The sequence below is a fragment of the Ochotona princeps genome, chromosome 6, assembly GCF_030435755.1.
Source record: "Ochotona princeps isolate mOchPri1 chromosome 6, mOchPri1.hap1, whole genome shotgun sequence".
Classification (NCBI taxonomy): Eukaryota; Metazoa; Chordata; class Mammalia; order Lagomorpha; family Ochotonidae; genus Ochotona; species Ochotona princeps.
The window spans coordinates 79,401,917-79,423,067 of record NC_080837.1 but is presented as its reverse complement, the minus strand read 5'-3'; the positions used below and the strand labels follow the sequence as shown (position 1 = coordinate 79,423,067).

Here is a 21,151-nt window from a genome sequence, read left to right as displayed (position 1 = left end):
GGCTCCTGAATTCAGATTGGCGCGACATTCTATCAATTTGCCTTTCAAATGGCAATAAATCTTAACAACAAATGATCTCAAATGCACAGAAAAGTTGAAAGTGCAGTGCAACAATTTGCTTCCTGAAGTGTTTGAGTTTGGTGAGCTGTCTGCTGGGTCTCCTTCAGGCTGCAGGCAGGTGGGCAGTCTTTGTGACTCATGTGGCCCAGCACTTGGAGTCTGGGGGGGTCCCTGTAGAATACCCCCTAGCTGGGCTTACCGCCACCTGCTCCTCATCAGACTTGAAGTGTGTGTCTTTGGCAGATTTGTGGATACAGGAAATACAGAAAGAAAGACCTTTATTTGCTGGTTCATTCACAGATGGTTACAGCAACCGGAGCTGAGCTGATGTGAAGCCAAAAGCCAAGAGCTTCCTCTGTGTCTCCCATGCAGGTACAGGGTCCAAGGCTTTGGGCTGTCCTTGACTGCTTTCCCAGGCCACAAGCAGGGAGCTGGATGGGAAGTGAAGCAGCTGGGACAGGAACCAGTGCCCATATGCGATTCTAGCACTTGCAAGGGGAGGATTTAGCCATTGAGCCATGGTGCCAGGTCCCTGAAGCATTCTGTGAATCCAGCACCAGTGTAACCTAAAATCTGTAGAATGAACAGAAAAAGTCAAATTGTTTCTTGGGGTGACCAAACAGCTGATGAAGGGAAGTCTCAATAGACGGTTTCTCACTGATGAAGAAACATGAGTCAGATTGGTGCTGTTTTGGAAACCCTAATCCCTTAGTTGGTCTTATCATCAATAATGATTGTTAACATCCGGAAAGAAAATATTCAGTTTTTCCTCTACATTTGGCTTTGACCATCTGGCTCTTACCATACCAGTGACAAGTACCAGAAGACAGAACCATTTAGACACAGGAAGGTTAGGCTGGAGAAGTGAGCTGGTTCCACAAGAGATTCCTTGGGAATCCCATGGCTCAAGATTCCTAACAACTATTTATAGTATGGGCCTTCCTGGTGTTCTGTGTGACTGAGTCAGAGTGCAAAAGAAATGAGGCAGTTGAAGGAATGTGAATATTTATTTATTTATGTATTTATTTTTAGATTTCATTTATTTTTATTACAAAGTCAGATACACAGAGAAGGAGAGACAGAGAGGAAGATCTTCCATCTGATGCTTCACTCCCCAAGTGACCACAACAGCCGGTGCTGCGCTGATCCAAAGCTGAGAACCAGGAACCTCTTCTGGGTCTCCCACAAGGGTGCAGGGTCCCAAAGCCTTTGGCCGTCCTCGACCACTCCCCCAGGCCACAGGCAGAGAGCTGGATGGGATGCAGAGCTGCTGGGATTAGAACTGGTGCCCACATGGGATCCTGGCGCATTCAGGGCGCGTTCAGGGCACGTTCAGGCCACGCCGCCAGGCCCCAGAATGTCAATACTTGATAGTTAAGTATTCGTAGTATTTGCAAGACTGAGAGGAGAGGTGGAGGTAGTTCATGGCCTGATGCACTCCCTGGACAGCTGCAGGAGCCGGGTAGGGGCCAAGCTGGAGGTGAGAGCTGGGAGCTGCCTCCTGCGGCATTCAGCAGGAAGCTGGGACTTATGAACGGAGCCAGACCTGAATCAAGGCCCTCCACAATATGGAAGGCACTGTCCAAAGTGTGATACTAACCCGTAGGTGAAACATCACCCTGGCCGCAGTGGCTGGAACGCGCCAATCCAAAGTCAGGATCCTGGAGCCTCTTCTGGGTCTCCCACACGGGTGCAGGGTCCCAAGGTCTTGGGCCGTTCTTAACTGCTTTTCCAGGCTAGAAGCAGAGAGCTGGATGGGAAGTGGGGCTGCTGGGACATGAACCGGTGCCCAGAATGGAACTCTAGCCATTAGGCTACTGCACTGGGCCCCATCAACACATTCTTAATTACCACAGATGTTCTGACAGTATTTTGTTTCTTTCAAGGGTCTTGTTACTTGAGAAATACACATTGAAACATGTAAGGATGTGGTGGTTATATCTGGTATTTGCTGCAAGATTGTATGTAGGGGAGGAGCCATCAATGAGGCCAAATTGGTCTTGAATTAGTCATCAGTTGTTGAGCCTGGGTGATGAGTTGGAGGGTTTTCCGTATGTTCTTTTCTCTGCTTTGGTGCAAGTATTAACACTGTCCTCATGAAAACGAAAGACCTTGTAATAAATGCAGTTTCAATGTTCTGTAACAATGTATCACTTGTTACTGTGGGAATTATACAGTGCACAGTGTCTTTCCATTTGGCTTCTGAAATGTTGGAATAGGTTTTAATACAATCATGCTAGCAGGAGATAAATGAACCTGGAATTTTGAAAAACACTGTTTTCCTTTAAAATGTAGAGGTGCGATTCCCGTGATTGGCTGATGAAGGGAAAGCCAGGTTGTTTCCCGGCGAGCCTCTCCGAGTGAGTGATCAATGTTTGCTTTGGTTCGTTTCCAGATCACCTTTTTCATGCTGCTCTCTGCAGTGTGTGTGATGCTGAATCTGGCTGGTTCCATCCTCTCCTGTCAGAACGCCCAGCTGGTGGACTCCCTGGCAGGCTGCCAGTTGGTGAGTGATGAAATGCAGTTTCTCTGTAAAGGTCATGGGCTCTAAGGGTGCATGTGAGCAGGAGGAGGACCGGTGTAGTGAACTCTTGGATTCTCGAGAAAACTCCATGGATGCTGGTGTTTTCTGATTCTTTAAGGAATGTCGGGCTGTTGTTTTATTCTCTCAGTTTGTTCGTGATGGTTTCACTTGTAAATCAATTATCAACAGGACATTTTCAAGGCTCATGGACTCCTGCTAGCTTAGAATAAATGGCTTTCGTAAGAACTAGGTTTTAGCCCCAATTGCACTGTTACCTGCACTGAATTTTTAAGTAGTCGATTTTTAAAATCAAGTAAAAGCACCACATGCATATAAGCTTGCTGTGTGCACCAAAGTACTGCAGTTTCATATTGTGTGATTAGGAGTTTTCTTTCTGTCCTTGAAGGATTCTGTGGCTTCTCGTGCCACACTGTGTGCGGAAAGGCTTATCCTGGCATCTGGCTGTGGGTCTCATTTCATTCCCGAGGAGACCCAGGCTCCTGGTGTTGGGGCGTTGGGGGGTGTGTTTTTTCACCTTGGAGCCAACCCTGGGCTCCCTTTCAGAGGCAGGTTCCTCCACGGATGCCCTTCTGCTTGCTCTGCCCGTAGCTGTCACTGTGGGATCAGAACTGAATTTCTAGCTGCCGTTCTGCAGTGAGGCCGTTTCCTCTGCTGCTGTTTGAACTCAAAGGGGGCAGTTGAGCTGCAAAGACCTGCAGGAGTAGTGTAAGTTGGTGCAGTCTCAATGTGGAAGCAACTGTTGAGTTACAAAAACTGCTTATGGGAGCTGAGTCTTGTTCTTTTCTGTTGAGTGGGCCTGGAGACTGTTGGTCGTATTTTAGCTCAGTATGGCACGCGTAGGACTATTCTCAGTGGGCAGCAGCTTTCCCTGTTATTACGGAGAACTGCCACTCCCCGAGTTTCTGCAACACAGGCAGAGTTAGGCTGGGCAGAAGCCAGCAGCCAGGAGCTCCATCCGGGTCTACCACCTGGACGGTAGGGATCCAAGTACTTGGCCCGTCGTTGGCTGCCTTCCACACAGAAGCATGGAGGAGCTGGGACTCCAACCAGACACTCCAATATGGGATGTCGGTGTCCCAAATGATGACTCAACCTGTTGTTCTACAGTACCTGTTCTAGGAACTCTTTTATTCTTCCAGACTCGTTCTACACACAGTACCCTTCTTCCAGAAATAGCTACAACCAGCAGGTTTTGTTTAATACCTTCCAAGGCATCTTCAGTGTGGGTCATTTTTGCGCCTACTGGCTCCTGATCTGTAACACCTTCATTCCCATGGATCTTTGTCATCCAGTCATGGCACCTCCACTGCTTCCCACCCATGCTTGCAGATGTTCCTGGCTGTTAAACAGCGAGCAGCAGAGAGGCCCACTAGACGGGTGTATGGTGACATAGCTCTGCTGTGTGAAGCTCAGCCTGGACAGGTTTCTGGTTTTTTTCCTAAAAGGAAGGAAGCAGAGCATATCAGCCCTCACGCACATTCACAACTCAACCTTTCCCTCTGCCGGGGGACAGAATAGAGAACATGACAGCCGTGTGCAGCTAGAGCTGGAGCAGAAATGACCAAGAGCAGCCTTATGGTCGGAGCCAACAAGTGCACGTGACTTTGAGAATGCTCTTCCTGAATTGTTCTCCTGACCGGGGCATTATTTTATACTTCGCCAGAGGTGTGTGTGGTTGGGCCTGTGTGAACTCATAATGTATCCAGAAATTCGTATTCTGTTTCTAGCAGTCTGACAAAAGGTCTCAGGGTGTGGCTTTCACACCTTTAACCAAAAGTAAAGTTGAGTATTTCTAGATTTGTTTATGCATTGCTTATGTGGCAGCTGCCAGTTTGCTTTTTGGAGATTTTCATCTATTTAAAAGGCCAAAATAGGGAGAAGAGAGAAACAGAGAATCTTCCATCTGTTCACTCCCCAGTGACCACAGTGGCTGGAGCTGGGCCATGCTGAAGCCAGGAACCTCTTTCAAGTCTCCCACATGGGTGCAGGGGCCCACACACCTAGGCCATCCTCCACTGCTTGCCCAGGTCCATGAGCAGGGAGCCAGGTTAGAAGTGGAGTAGCTGGGACTCAAACCGTTGCTCACATGGTATGACAGCACTGCAGGTTAAGGCTCAGCTTGCTGTGCTACAACACTGACTCCTGCCAGTTTATTGAAGATCCTTGTTACTTTTACGGTATAGTAACTATGTAAATGTACTTTGGGTTCAGGAAGCCTGGCCATTGCTACATGGGTTACAAATGTGTATTCTTCCATAGCTTGTTATTTTTATTTTGGCTTTTTAAAATGTATTCTTTCTGTGTGGAAACTTCGTTGACTCAGACTGATTCTATTCATCTGTGTATTTTGAGCCTATGGGTTCTTGGTTATGTGGTTTACCTAGGGAAAGCTTTCCCAGTTTACTTTCTCTATAGTAAGTTTCAGTTTATGTTACATACAATTTATTTTGCTGTGAATATCATCTCACTCTTGGAGCTTTTAAAAAATGTATGGGAGGCGCATGCTCAGCCTAGCTGCCCTGTCCCTGCTTGGGACTCTCCCAATCCCATACTGCAGCGCCTGAGTTCCAATCCTGGTTCTATTCTGATTGCAGCACAGGTCTGCCAGTGGACTTCCCAGGAGGCACAAGGCGATGGCCCCAGCAGCCGGGTACATGCTTCTCACGTGGGGGACCTGGAGTGAATTCCTGGCCCCCAGTTTCAGTCTGGTCCAGCCCTAGGTGTTTAGGCACTTGGGAATTGAGTCAATGGGTGGGAGATCCTTCTTTGTCTCTCTTTGCCTTATAAACAAATACATTTTTTTTTAAATGGCCATGTTGGGGGGGGTGCGGGGACAGTGTAATGGCTCAACTGGCTAATCCTCCACCTGCAAGCACAGGCATTCCTCATGGGCGCTGGTTCATATCCCAACTGCTCCACTTCTGATCCAGCTCCCTGCTTATGGCCTGGGAAAGCACAGGAGGATGGCCCAAAGCCTTGGAACCCTGTACCTGTGTGGGAGACCTGAAAGAAGCTCTTGGCTTCTGGCTGCTAACTCCTGGCTTTGGATTGTCTCAGCTGCAAACATTGAGGCCATTTGGGGAGTGAATCAGCAGATGGAAGATCTTTCTGACTGTCTCTCCTTCTCTTCGTAAATCTGCTTTTTCAATAAAAATAAGCTTAAAAACAGACATATGACATTCCCAATTTATTTTTTAGTGCTAGGTCTTTTAAATGTTGTTTAGCTCTAACAGGTAAATTATTTTATGTTGTAAGGGTTGCTAGAAGTATGTAAGACTTCTAGTAACTTTTTATTAGGTTTAATCTCACATGAAGATACATATATTAAATTGAATCTTTGATTCCAGTTTATCAGAAAAAATGATTCTATTATCTCCTGCTTTCCAATATTTGTGCCTCTTGTCAGTTTGGTCCTCTGTCTAGTTGCTTTGGCTAAAACTGCTGAAATGACATTACGTAGTGGCATTTCATCCTGCACTTCCCACACCTGGTTGAGTCAGAAGCTCTCCCTGACCGGCTGCCAAGCCCTGAGCTCAGAGGGGGTTTCTGACTGCATCTCCGTTCACAGTGCTGCCCAGAGGGGGTTTCTGACTGTGCATTTGTCCATTCACAGTGCTGCCCAGAGGCACTCGAGGGGAGCAGGGGAAACAGGTGTAGCACTGTCACGGGGCTGGGAAGCCCACTCAGACAGCGGCCTCTGAGTCCTACTAACTGCCGAGCCTGTGGGCACACACGGCTTCCAGGATCCAGACCCACCCTGCCAGACAGCCAGGCCAGCTCGGCCTCCCACTGCGACCCCAGCTCCACAGTGATGCAAGAAGGCAGACCCGTGAGACTCTTTAGCCCTGGGCAATGGTGCCAGGAGCCCAGGCCTCATGCTTTCTGGGAACAGAGGGGCGACAGACCGTATTGACCCATGCCTGTGCTGTGCTCCTGAGGCTGACCCCACGGGCTCCGAAGGCTCTGGCCGCTCCCTGGAGATGCTCTGCTCTGCTCAAGGCACATCCTGGTGCCCTGGCTTTCTAAGGGTTTATTTTTTATTTTAATCACAATGCACATCTGTGAGGCGGGCCCTGCGGCTCTCCTTTAGTTATTAATGGAGTGATTTACATTAATAGGGGTTCCTAGCTGGGAGTCACCTTGGCAGCACCGAGGAAGGCGCTCCCCGGCCCTGGGGTGGCTAAGGTGCACTCCACGCTGCAACCACTTTGCCAGTGTTTGAGGAGTTCTGCATCTGAGGTCGGAAAAGGGCTTGGCCTGCTGTTTGCCTTTCAGAGCTGTTCTCATCCACCAATTCCTGTCAGAGTGTTTGTTTTAACCAATGCTCTGAAACTGACCTCGGGATCATCGAGGTGTTTAGCATTTCACAGGCTCATGTGATTGCATTTCACCTTGTTCCCCCATTGTCTTCGTGTTGTTTGTGTTGTTGTTGCTTTCCTGTGTAGTTTTTTTTGTTAACACATATATGTCTTTTTTCTTTTTTTTTTTTTAAGATTTACTTATTTTTATTGGAAAGTCAGATTTACAGAGAGGAGAGACAGAAAAGATCTAGTTCACTCCTCACGTGGCTGCAACGGCCGGAGCTGAGATGACTCAAAGCTAGGAGCCAGGAACTTCTTCAGGGTCTCCCACGCGAGTGCAGGGCCCCAAGGCTTTGGGCAGTCCTTGATTGCTTTCCAGGCCACAAGCAGCGAACTGGATGAAAAGTGGAGTGGTCAGGATATGAACCAGTGCCCATATGGGATCCTGGTGTATGCAAAGCAAGGACTTTAGCCACTAGGCTACAACGCTGGGCCAAATAAATGTTTTTTTAACACGATCTGTCATATACCAAACCTTAGTGAAATCTGTTGATAGTATGATATTTGAATTATGTCTAAGTAAAGCTGCTAAATTAAAAGAAAGAAAAAGAAAAAGAATAACTTTTAAATTGACTGGTAGGCCTTCTTGCTTTGTAATGCTGAAGTTTATCTTTTCTTTAAATTGTTTTCCCCCAATGTCATGACTGTTAGTTTGCTTGTTGTTGTTTAAGACTTGTTTATTTGAAAGAAAAGGTTAGGGAGAGAATTTCCACCCACTGTTCACTCCCCAAGTGGCTGCAATAGACGGGTCTGGGCCAGGCTGAAGCCAGGAGCCAGGAACTTGGGTCAACTGGCCCACGCACTTCTGCCACCATTCACTGCTGTTTGCAGGCCATTGGCAGGGAGCTGGATTGCAAGTGGAGCAACAGTGACTCGAACGGGCACGGCCATGGGCTGCTGGCATGATGGGCTACACCGCAGTGCTGGCCCGGCTGCCAGTCTTATTTAACGAGAGTATTCTTTCTGGAGTCTTTGTTTCATGTTCTATACTTCCATAAGTATTTTCTACTATCTGAAGGCATACTGTTTTTGTTCTCCCATTATAACCGATGACAGCACTAACACTGTGTGGTTTTTGCTGTGCGTACCACTCACATGGGGAGTACTTCAGAATGAGTTGAAAACAGAAGTCACAGATGAGTTGGTTGTGCTGCCAGAGGAATTGAAATCCAGGCGGCCTTACAGTGACCTCAGAATGAATGCTAGTTGGTACGTTTCCTTTTTTTTTTCTCAGAATATGTTTATTTTCATTTGAAAGGCAGATTTTTGAGAATGAGGGACAGAGAAAGGTCTTCCATTCGGTGGTTCACTCCACATGTGGCTACAACAGCTGGAGCTAAGCGGATTCAAACTCAGATTCTAGGAGAGTCTTTCTGGGTCTGCCACGTGGGTGCAGGGTCCCAAGGCTTTGGGCCATCCTCCTCTGCTTTCCCAGGCCACAGTCAGGGAGCTGGGTCAGATGCGCAGCAGCTGGGACTTGAACTGGTGCCCATATGGGATGCCAGTGCTGCAGGCAGAGGCTTAGTCTGTTTAGCCACCATGTCAGCCTCTTCATTTTGCTTTGGTTTTTAACCGCCCCCCCCCCCCCGTGTAACTGAAATTGATGTTCCTTGGTGGCTCAACTTTTTGTTCTTTTACTAGCCTTTGAATTTCTCATTTTATTTATTTTATTTTTATTTCAGAGCCTTCATTGTTATTGTTATCATTTTATGATACAGTTCCATAGGCCCTGGGATTTCCCACACCCCCTTCTCTATTCCACCCCCTCAGTGAGTTCCCCTGTATCATTATGATAATATAGTTCTTCATACACACTCATATGTCCATCATTGCGGGCATGGACAATGGCAGAGAGTCCAGTATCCTATTGTCAAGATAGAGTAAACAGTTTCTTTGGGAGTCCATCTTTGCCTAGAAGTCTCCATTACAGTTACTATACATCCCCTTAAATGAAAAGCCACCAAACAAAATCAACAACAGAAAGAAGAAATTAACAATGCCTTGAAGTTAAATAACATGCTACTGAATGACTAATGTGTTGCTGAAAACATGAAAATCAAAAACCTTCTTGAAGAAAATGATGCTACTGTATGATATATTTGAAGAGATGAAACTTAAAAAATCAAAATCCATGAGCTGCAGTTTCTGCTGACCTTTGTTGGTGAGATATGTCTCCTGTAGGTAACAAATAGATTTTTTTTTAATCCAATTCACTGATCTATGAGATTTGATTGATGAGTTTAAGCCATTTACATGCAGGGTTAATACAAATGGGTAGTAATTTGGTCCTGTCATTTTAGCAATGTGTTGCTCATTGATTTAGGCTTCTGTTATTTTACTAGGATGTTCTTCACATTTGCCTTTTCTCTGTCAAGAGAACATCTTTAGGTATCATTTGTAGGGCAAGTTTGGAAGAGGCCTATTCTTTTAACTTTTCTTTACTGTGAAAGAATTTTATTTCATTTTCAAAGACAAAGGAAAGTTGTGCTGGGTATGTTATTAATTAATATATAGATACATACATAAACACACATTCATAGTTGAGTTAAAAATTCATATGCATAGTTGAGTGTCCAGGAGAGAGAGCTTCTTAAAGCATAAGCCAGTTGCGTGCTTCGGCTGTGCAGGCCGTGCTGTGTAGGCCCCCGCTGCCTCGCCAGCCACACTGGAGTCTCAGGCTTGTCCCCAGCTCTGCTGCTCCCACATGCACTGCCACAGCTACCCTTGCTTGCTGTGTGGCTCCTCTGTCTGCACATCCCACGGCAGGTGGCTCCTCCCCGCAAGAGATAGTGCCTTGCCCTCTAGCCCCGCCTGGGAGGCTGCCCCCTCGGGCATCCTCCTCTCAGTGGTGTTTCCCCACCGATCCTGATGTGACAAGGCAACGCACTAGAAGCCCTGCTGGTATGGTTCTTATCAACTCAGGGTCTGCTTCGCTCCTGGTGCCAGTTGGAAACAGCATTCCAACTGTTCCCTTCTCAAGGGTTCCCTTAGGAAGCCTAAAACTCACGTTGGGGTTTTAAAACAAGCATGCTGTTTCCACTTAATTATATGAAATTATTGTTTTTTTTCTTTTTAAATTTTTGGTTTTTTTTAATTATCATGTTATGATACAGTTCCCTAGGCCTTGGGATTTCCCCTGCCCCTTCTCCAAACTCCCTTCCCCCATTGTGTTTCCACATAGCATTACCAAAGTATAGTTCCTCATACACAGTCATAAGTCCATCATTGTGGGCATGGACATGGCATAGAGTCCAGCATCCCATTGTCAAGACATATCCAACAGTTTCACTGGGAGTCCATCCTCGATCCAGAACTAGAGATGCACACTGCACCATATCCTCACATCTGGACATGTCACTACACAGTCACTATTCAACCCCTAATGAAAAGCCATAAAAAAAAATCAACAACATGAAGAAAAACAGAAATGTACACGATACCATGAAGTTAAACAACATGTCACTAGATATGACAGTCTCCATTCCTATGCATCCTCTTAAATGAAAAGTCACAAAGCAAAATCAACAGCAGGAAGAAAAAAATTTACAATGCCATGAAGTTAAATAGCATGCTACTGAATGACTAATGTGTCACTGAAGAAATGAGACAGAAGATCCAGAACCGTCTTGAAGAGAATGATGCTACTGTTTGATCTATGAATCAGTGAAGAATTCATTGAGAAAAAAAGTGATTTGAGGAAATGAAACTGAAGCTCAAAACATCAAAATCTGTGAGATGTAGTTTCTGCTGATCGTTGTTGGTGAGATGTGTCTCCTGTAGGCAGCAGACAGATGGATTTTATTTCTTTAATCTGGTATAATGATCTATGACATTTGACTGATGAATTTAAGCCTTTACATTCAGGGTTAATATAAATAGGTGGTGTTTTGGTCCTGTCATTTAGCAACGGGTTGTTCATTGATTTAGTGTTCTGTTATTTTGCTGGGATATTCTTCACATAGGCCTTTGGTTTTAGTGAACACTATCCCTTCTCTCTGTGAAGCGAACATCTTTAAGTATCATTTTAGGGTAGGTTTGGAAGAGGTATTTTTTTTTTAAGATTTAGTTATTATTTTTATTGGAAAGACAGATATACAGAGAGGAGAAGAGACTGAGAGGAAGCTCTGGAGCTGAGCCAATTGGAATCCAGGAGCCAGGAGCTCCCATGTGGGTGCAGGGTCCCAAGGCTTTGGCCCATTCTGGGCTGCTTTCCCAGGCCACAAGTAGGGAGCCGGATGGGAAGTGGAGCTACCAGGATTAGAACCGGAGCCCATATGGGATTCCGGCTTGTTCAAGTTGAGGACTTTAACCACAACACTATCGCGCTAGGCCCAAGAGGTATATTCTTTTCATTTTCTTTACTGTGGAAGAATTTTATTTCATTTTCAAAGACAAAGGAAAACTTTGCTAGATATATTATTCTGGACTGACAGTTTTTTTGCTTTTAGAATCTGAAATATGTCACTCCTTTCTTTTCTGGCCTGTAGAGTTTTCCTGTGAGAGGTCTCCTGTGAGTTTAATTGGCAATTCCTTTGTATGTCAATTGATTTTTTTCACATGCACATTTGAGGATCTTTTCCTTGTGTTTGATTAAAGAGAGCTTGATTATCATGTGTCTTGGTGAAGATCGCTTTTGGTCAAGCCTTTTGGGAGTTCTGTGCCCCTGCTGTATTCTGTTTCCCAATTCTTTCTCCAGATTAAGGAAATTTTCCCTTATTTTTTCCTTAAATACATTTTTAAACCCAGCTTCTCTTTCTGCACCTTCTGGAACTCCCTGAACGCTTATAGTTGGCCTATTAATACTGTCTCTTAATTCTTGAACACTTTTTTGGCTTGACCCATCTCTGCTTGCAGCTTTTTGAATCTCCCCCATTGTGACAAGAAATATCTTCCAATTGTGAGATCCTTTCCTCTGTCTCATTCATTCTGTTGTTGAGACTTTCCATTGAATTTTTAATTTGCATCCTTTATTTCCAATAATTTGGCTTTATTTTTCTTCAGTGTTGCTATTTGCTGTGTAGCATATTCCTTAAATTCCTGCATGTGTTTCTTGTTGTTGATAAGCTTTATAACAAGTGTTTTGAATTCTGTATCCCCCATTTCCTCAAAGTATTGTAGCTTGGCAAAGGGTTTTGCTCCTTTGCAAGGGAGTCTTCAGTAATATTCATTGTGCCTTTGTCTCTTTTTTTGCTCTTGGTCATTGTACTTCTGATTAGCAGATTTGATTCGTTAGGGCAGGTTTCTAAGCTGTGTCACCCATAGTTCTAAAATTCAATTTTATTTTTTGCAATTGGTTCCCAGTTAGGTACCCATTACCTATTTTTGTTAGCAGTTACCTGTGCCACTCCCTCCAGAAAGTTTCCTTATGTTAGACTTCTACCACAGACTCTGGAGCTCCACCTCCTGTGATCCTGTACTGGGGCTGCACCGTTGTCTATGACCTTTCTCCCACTTCCAGTCTGAGCACTTCCTAGGATTAGGGAGACACCATGTGTCCTAAATAGCTCGGATGTTGTTGGTGCTGATCTTGTTGAAACCTGTAGGCCTGAAGGCCACACAGACCTCTTTTGACCCGTACGATGCTGTAGTTGGTATTTTTGATGTTGGACAAGTGCAATGCACTGAGCTCAGTGAGTTCACTCCCAGCTCAGCACATGGGTAGCTCACTGTTGTTCCTGCAATCTGATAGCCTTTGCAACACAGTACAAAATAGCTGCTGATGTGTCGCTGGTAGAGTTCTTCATCTGCTGGCAGTTAGGTCTGGGGGCTACCCAGACCTATTTTTGGTGGAACCTGTAGGATGCTACATTGTTGCAATGCACTGAGTCAGAAATGAGTTTGTTGCCAGCTTAGTGCATGGGTAGTCCTGTCCCACCTTGCCTTTGCCTTCCCACAAGATGGCACCTGACTGGGCTCTGCTGGGTTTGGGGCTGTGAAATCCACCCTGTTCCCACACTGTCTGTTTGGGATCTGCTGCTGTTTCTCTGCTCCTGGTCAAATCAAACAAACCAGCAGGATGAGGGCAGTTCTTTGGGTTCACCTCCTGAGTTCCCAGTGGACTCCCCTCCCTATCTTGTTGCTGGTGGAGTTCAGATCGCTGCTTGCTGAATGCTGCTGGGGTATCTGTTCACTGCAACACCATACCATTGTCTCCGTGGCTTTCCTGTGTCCATCTGTCTCCTGGTGCCTGTCTGCCATCAGTCTCGCCTCTCCTGTTGCCTGGAATGTGCCCTGTCTGCTTCACCCTGGCTAATGTTTCTCCATCTGTTTAAACGTGTCCTTACCCTATTCTGCCATCTTGATTCGAAGTCATTGATTTTTTAAAATGCTCTTTAGAGTGCCTCAGTGTGAGTTACTGAACTTGACTCTTCCACATGATAGCAAGAAAAACCAATGTTTTTAAACAACCTCTTTTCAATGACTTGATTTCTTGGGCTCATTCTGTGCAAGTTCCTGATTTATTGTGACCTTCTGACTGTGACCTTCTGACTGGGATGTGATGTGTGCGTGAGGATTTGTTTGTTCTTATTGGGGAGGCAGAATTACAGAGAGAGGTCTTCCATCCACTGCTTCACTTCCCAAATGGCCACAGTGGCTGGAGCTGAGCTGATCCTAAGCCAGGAGGCAGGACTTCTAGGTCTCCCACGGGGGGCAGGGTCCTAAGGACTTTGGCCCTCGTCTGCTGCTTTCCCAGGCCACAAGCAGGAAGCTGGATCAGAGGTGGAACAGCCGGGACACAAACCTGAGCTCCTCTCTCCCTCCCTCTCCGTGGCATTTAAGTGACTGGTCTGGTGTACCCAGTCTTCTGCGAGCATTTATACTTATGTGTATATACCAGGGCACTTCACAAATCTCACAGAAAATTTTGGTAAAAGTTAGCTTATTTGGTGCAAGAAATTCTGAAATCCACGCTTACATTCATCCTGTGTTTCTGTGATTTTTTTAAATGCCCCTCCTATGTGTGGGTTTCAATTTTTTATACCGAAATAAGCATATTTTAATTCCATGTCCTACAAATAGTTTTATTTTAAGCGATACTTTATACATTTCATTAGGTTTCTGCTAGTCGGTGGTCTACTTTGGCCGTTCGTGTACATCTAGGTAAGGGGTCGTGTGTTCTTTCAAAGGTGGTAGAGGTCGACCTCTGGTCCTTGCGTCTGGTAAATGTTGTGAGTATGTGCTAGCCTCCCTGCAAAGAAAACAAACTAACTCTGTGGAGTGAAGTGAATTACAATGTTTGTTTTATGGGCCCCATGTTGTGGTGTAATTGGTTGAGCCGCCTCCTGCAGTGCTGGCATCCTGTACAGGCCCTGGTTCAAATCCACCTGGCTCCCTGGGAGAACAGTGGGAGGTGGCCCGGCTCTTTGGGTCCCTGATCCCACGTGCTGTACTTGGAGAAAGCTGCTTGCTCCTAGCTGTGGCCTGGCAAAGTCTGGCCTATTGCAGCCCTTTGGGGAGTTAAGCAATGGATGAAAGATATTTTTCTCTCTCTTTCTCTCCCTCTTACCTTCCCCCACCTACCTCTGCACCCTCTTTTCTCCCACTCTTCCTCCCCACTCCTGTATCTTCCTTTCTCTGCATAACATATTTCAAATACGTTAAATATATATATATATATATATATATACATCTATATATATACATCTATATATATCTATATTTGTCCTAGTGGGTATCACCTTAGGAAGTGGAAATTTAGGTGGGAGGTTATAGAAATGGCACATTTTGCCTTACTTTAGTGAAGTTCAGATGCAAACTTGAAATGTACTTTTGCAGAGAGTGGGTGCTGCCTGCTGCTTGGTCATGACAGCAGTGCTGGCTGGCTGTGCCGCATGCTTGTGCTCTGGGCCCGGCCCCAAGCTTGCTGCCCACGTCCCCGCGTTTGCTCCCGACAGCTGCAAGTAGGAGGCCGTTAGGGAAACCGAGACCTTGGGAATTCAATAACTTTTCCAGAAAGATGCAGCTTGCAGGAACTGGCTTCCAGTTCCAGCTGTGCCCCCGGCTAGCTCTCACTCCTGCTTCACAGAGAGCCTGATCATTAGAATAAGGCTGGTGATTCGAAGAGAAGTGTATGGATGTCCTGGGTCATGGAAGTAAAGATCTTTCTGCTTTCTTTTGGAATCTGTGGGAGAAACACAGTTGCACAGTGTCAGAAGGGACCTGAAGCAAAGCCTACATGGCACAGCTGAGATGGCACAGATGCCAGTGTGTGGAACATGTGACCCCTTCCCCTTTAGCGGCACCAAGCCATGTCTGCAAAAATACTGTTCCCTGGAAATCAGCAAAGTACCTTTCCTTGTAAGCAAACAATATGATTAATGCTGTGCTTATCTGTGGCTGCACTAGCACTTTTCTGACCCTAGGTTTTTAATGAGATTCACCCGACCGCAGGGACAGCATGACACCTTGTTAGTGGCACAGCTCAGACCTCCCCCATCCTGCTGGCACCTGTGATCTGCACGTTAATTGGACCTCTCTCACTAGTCCACATCCAGGCTTTCTCCTGCCTACCCCTGTCCCCAGAACAAAAGAGAGGTGGCCCTGGGAGATCTGAGACCTGGACAGGTGTTTGAGGGGAAGCAGGCTGCCGCCACCTTGTTCTTACCTGCTTGTGTTTCCGGTTGGTGAGTTAGGTCTCAGCTTCTCCTCCGTGGGTGCCTCCCAGGATGACGCATGGCTTCTGCTGGGGGAAGTGCATAGTGCAACACATTTTTTTTGGGGGGGGAGGGCTAAAAGTAATTATCAAAGGATTTTTCTTACAACCCAGGAGAACAAGTGAGAAAAAAAAAGATGGTGTTTGGAACCTGGGGAAAGAGGCATGATTGGCTTGGTTATTGCAATTTGCACCTGAACCCTGCTTGTATTTTTGAGTCCACCTAGGAGCTGTAGAAGGGAGCATGGTTTTGTTAGGAGGCCTATTTTTTCCTTCCCTAGGCACCAGTACCTCCTGAAATTGAGAGTACTGGGGCTGGTTTCTGTAGGCCCGAGACAATGACATGTGAATGGCTGTATTTTGTGATCTGGTTATGGACATTGTCAAAAGTTAGACTCTATAAATTGTAATATGTTAAAAACCGCTGCCCAGAACCCACCACTTTTTTTTTAAACACGTTGTTCTAGTGTTCATGCCCCGACAGGTGTGGGCGTTTTTTGTAACCTGGTGGCAAAATGATAGTGTCCCGTGCGCCCTTGCGTGTCTTCTGCAGACTCGGCTTTCATGATCAGGTGGAAACGCTGGTTTTCCTGTCTCGGAAGTACTGTTTATAAATCTAAGCATCTGTGTGTTGTAGTTTCTTGATCATAATTATAAAGTGGCAAGCATTTATGGTTCAATCCAGAAAGAATATCAGATGGCCTTGGTATGCTCTGATGTAGTATGCACTGTAGTGTTACTTTCCTTTGGGTAAGGCACATTATGGAATTAGCAAGCACTACAAATCAGCTCTGGATTTGTGCTCAATAATCCGGAGCAAAAATAGACTTTTATGGAAAGGATCCGAAAGCAAATGTTTCAAGCTTCACATGCATCACAAAGAGAATTGTGAACAATAAGCAAACATGTATGAAGGGATCAATGTGTTCCAGTGAAGCTCTATGAATTAAAACAGACAACAGACCTGGACGTAACCCTGAAATAGAACTTCCCAGTTTCCAAGATGATTCAGGAAAGTAGTGGGCACAAACAATAATGATGCAAATTAACCATAAAAAAGGTGTAGTATATCTTTAACATTTATACTGTACTTAATGCAAAGAGAATTGAGGACATAGCCTTCCATTATCCATAGCGCCTGTATGATTTAGAAAAAAAAATTAGCTCATTTTATGAGCGAAGTTCTCATACCTCGACAGTTCATATTCACCTACTGGTCATCATCAGTAAAACCAACAGTGGGCATTGAAGCCGACACTCCACTGGTGCTACAAGGGATTTCTTTGCCAACTGGATAATAAGTAAATTTTTCAGGAAATAGCAAGTCAAGACAAAATTAAAGGAGTGACATTTTAACATGATGAAACAGCCCAGCAGAAATATGGAACAGTTATAAACATGTATGTACTCTTCTAGCCCTAAGATGCATGAAGCAAAACTGTGGTCAGTGAGGAGAAGGAATTCAACGGGATGTCAGGAGCAGTTCAACACCACACTTCAATAATGCAGCCACCAAACATCAGTAAGGAAACGGAAAACTCGAATAGTGCGGTAAGCTTGCCCATACTTAACATCCATCGGACATTGGGTCAGATCCACTCTTATTTCTACTCACATTGCACTACAACCTGCAAGTTAGATAAAAGCAGAAAACAGATTAGAATGGAAAAGGAAAAATTACCTCATTTCATAGATAAAATTGTCTTGTGTAGAAAAAAACAAAGATTCCACTAGAAATTAATAGAACTTACAAAAATTCAGCAAAATGGAAGGATTGAGTATGCACGTAGTCAGACTGCGATACATTTATGCCCAATAACTAGCTATGACATTAGGAAAGTCACTCCACTAACTAGATCTTCAAAGCCAAAAGTACTTAGAAATAAATTCAACAAAAGTAATGCAAAAACTTACATTCTACAAACTATGAAACATTTTTTGAGAGCACTCCAAGCTGTTGACAATGAGGAAAATCTCATGGGCCCATGGATGGAAAGACAGCATATTTAAGAGTGAAACTGCCCTAAACTGCTGAGGGTTCTATCATGCCCCCATTAGAATCACAGCTGAGGTATTTTCCAAACATGATGGAAGGAGCTGGTATAGCTCTTTAGAAGCCTGCTTCTCACACCACTGTGCCTGGCTTTGTGTCTTTGCTCCAGTTCTGGAGTTCGGCTTCCTGTGTACACAGAGGAGGTGCAGTGATGGTTGTAGGGGTTGGGTTCCTGTCACCCAGGTGGGGGTTTACCTTCCATGTGGATTATTGTCTTCTTGACTCTCGAATTAGCCAGGGCCTAGCCAAAGCCCTTGGTGGGCGTTTGGAGAGTGAACCAAGAGGAGGGTGATGAAGGGTTCTACCCCACCACCATCACCATGTATCCTTTTCTTTGTAAAGAACAAAATGTTAGTAGCAGGACTCAATGCATTCCCATTTCAAGACTTACTACAAAGTGACAAAATCAGTACAGAACAACACAGGCATAGGGGAGACCTCACGAACAATGGTGGAATTGTGGTCCTTCAAAATAAACCCAAACATCTATACCTCGTTCCAAACGCAAGGGTGTTCTGTTCAATAAATGGTGCTGGGGATCCATACAAATGAATGACATTGAGTCCTCACCACATACTGCATATGAAATTACTCAGAAACTCATTTACTCCTCAGGTGGACTTTGGGAGCATGGAAGCTTTTCATTGTGATGAGGTCTGTTGATTTTCCCCTTTTATGGATAATTTTGGTGCCAAAACCGAAAAGCCAGTTGCCTGCTACTGGATCCTGGTGATTTTTCTCCCGCGTTTTATGTTTTCCAACTAAGTCTCATTTAAGTCAATTTCTGTGTGAGGCCAAAGAGTAAAGTTGAGTTTCATCGCTTGCTTGAGAATACTTACCAGCAAGGCTCTGCTTCCTCTGTTCAGTTGCTTTTCCTCCTTGTGGAAACCCCCTCAGTCCATTACATGCCATACCACCTCAGCTTTAACTATGCCTGTGGACTTTTTTTAAGATTTATTGATTTTTATTAGAAAGGTAGATTTACAGAGAAAAAGATCTTCCATCCACTGGTTCGCTCCCCCAAATGGCTGCAACAGCCACAGCTGAGCTAATCCAAAGGCAGGAACCAGGAGCTTCTTCTGGGTGCAGGGTCCCAAGGCTTTGGGCCGTCCTCCACTGCTTTCCCAGGTCACAAGCAGGGAGCTGGATGGGAAGTGGAGCAGCCGGGACAGGAATTGGCACCCATAGGGATCCCCAGGGTAAAGGTGAGGATTTAGCCACAAAACCATTTTATCAGGCCCCACATGTAGAATTTAATATTGGGTTGAATAATTTCTCCCACTGAGTTATGTTTTTTGTCAAGATTTTTTTTTTTTTTTTTAGCTATCCCATGAACTGCGTCTTTACGTAGATTTTAGAATGCTTCCCTCTTAATACCTATAGAGCAATTTGGAGCACACTGACATCTTTCCACACTGAATCTTCCAGCCGCTGAACCTGATGTGTCTCTCCATTTATCCACGCCATCTTGGGTGTATTTCCTCAGCACTGAGTGATTTTCAGTATACAGAGCTTATGCAGTTTTGATAAATGTAACTTAAATATCTCACTCTGTTTGCAGTATGAGATTAATTTCAGTGTCTGCAGAGTTAGTGTTACTGTGTGGAAGTGACATTGGGTTTTGTTTATTGATGGGCACCGAGGACCTTGATGGAATCATTTGTTAGTTCTAGGAGTGTTCGAACACCTGGCTCTACATATTCAGTCATGACGTCTGGAAAAAGAAGTAATTTCATTTCTTCACTTCCAGGCTGAATTTGATTCTTTTTCTTGACTTACTGCGCTGATTAGGGCTTCCAGTACTGTGACAGATAATTAGGATAGTATGGAGATCCATAGCACTGTGGTATTGGCTGTGAGGGGCAGGTGCGTTTGGGGGTATGTGTACGCATGGAAGTGCCTGCACACAGACTCTACGGGAAACATGGAGACATTCAGCTGCATTGCATAAGTTTACAAAATGTCTCAAGATAAGACTGCAATACATGACAAATAATATATGTTTTATTTATTTTTCCTTATATGTATTTTGATAATTACATAGTTGATTAGGGCACAAAGGGTAGGACCATTGTTTCCACATTAATATTATTATTTTTTTTTTCTGTATCTGGGGTAAGGGGAGAGATAAAGGGAGAAGCCCCACCCATCCCAGGACCCCAATGTGGGGCATGCCCCGAGGGTCCTGCTCAAGCAGTTTTGGTTTTTGTGTTTGTTTTGCGATTTGATTCTCTGGCGGACACAGTGGCCAGGAGGCTTTATCGTACACACACTATACTGGGCCATGGTGGGGACATGGTTTGCATGTGGGGGCAGGGGCACCTGTGGTTCTGGGGCCCGCTGGGCGAACCCTCGGGCCAGCGGGTAGCGGTACAGCACCCGGCCCAGCTCCCTCCTGCAACGACCATCTACTTGGACCTTTGTCACATCTTCCTTCGCTTGCGCTTCAGCCTGCGCGTCTGCTTCTTCCCCCACTTGGCTCTCAAGGCGCTGAGGTGTCCACAAAAATGGCGCTAAAGCCGAGAGCCGAGCAGTTTTGATAGTTCAACAGTCTGAATTGCTGCCAATCTCGCCGCTCCAAGCACAATGAAATCTCTTCAGAATCCACTGGCTGACATAGTCTCTTCATGGTTGGGGTTCTGAGATCAGCAGTTCAGTTGGAGGGATCCCCAGAGAAACTTCATCTGGGGTGATCCCATACCTGATTCTTGTGTGTGCTTGCCAGTACAGGGTCTGGCACCATCCGTTGCCCCAATCAGCTTATGCACATGCTGGTGGTTGCAGTTGCTGGGTCAGTTCTGTTTCCAGCCCTGTCTTCTACATGAATCCATAACCCCCACCAGGCCTGCCCCCTACCCTGATTCCCATGCTTGCCAGTATGTACTGCAGACTTGTCCAGTCTGTCCTATACCCCGTTTAGCTCTTGTACATGTCAATGGGCATTGAAGCCTAGTTCAACCCAACCTGCCCTATTGTCCAGCCCACACACACATACTGGCGGGTGCTGTTCTGTCTCGCCATCCCTGCCCCAATCCTGGTTTCCATGCTCTCCAGTGGGAGTGGTAACCCAAGAGGGAAGTAATATATATTTTAAAATTTTATTATCTTTTATTCCTGATTCACTGAGGTTTCTTATGTAAAAAGTGGATATAGGATTTGTCAAGTGTCTTTTCTTTGTTGCTATGATCCTATACTTTTTCATTTTTATCTTGCTGATATGGTTGATTATGCTGATTGATTTTCAGATGCTACATTTATGCATTACCCAAGGGAAATAACTATCACTTGGTCGTGGTATATAATCTTTTTGCTGTTGTATTTGATTTATAATATTTTATTGTTTATATTTTTGCATACAAGTTCATAAGAGATTAGTCTCTTTCCTGTTTTTGCCTGATTTGGTTTTGGTATCAGGATTATACTAAATTCATAGAATGTATGAAGAAATTTCTCTCCCTTTCTGTAAGTAATTTTATGGG

At 45.1% G+C, this 21,151-nt stretch overlaps 1 protein-coding gene across 3 annotated transcripts in view; it reads left to right on the top strand.

The window, feature by feature from the left end:
• ENTREP2 (endosomal transmembrane epsin interactor 2) overlaps window positions 1-21,151 on the top strand; it is a 336,201-nt gene that overhangs the window by 245,551 nt on the left and 69,499 nt on the right. For all 3 annotated transcript variants that reach the window (XM_058666544.1, XM_058666543.1, XM_012929205.3), the window contains exon 3: window positions 2,456-2,566. In XM_058666544.1, coding sequence (XP_058522527.1) covers window positions 2,456-2,566 — 111 coding nt within the window. The remainder of the gene's footprint in view (window positions 1-2,455; window positions 2,567-21,151) is intronic.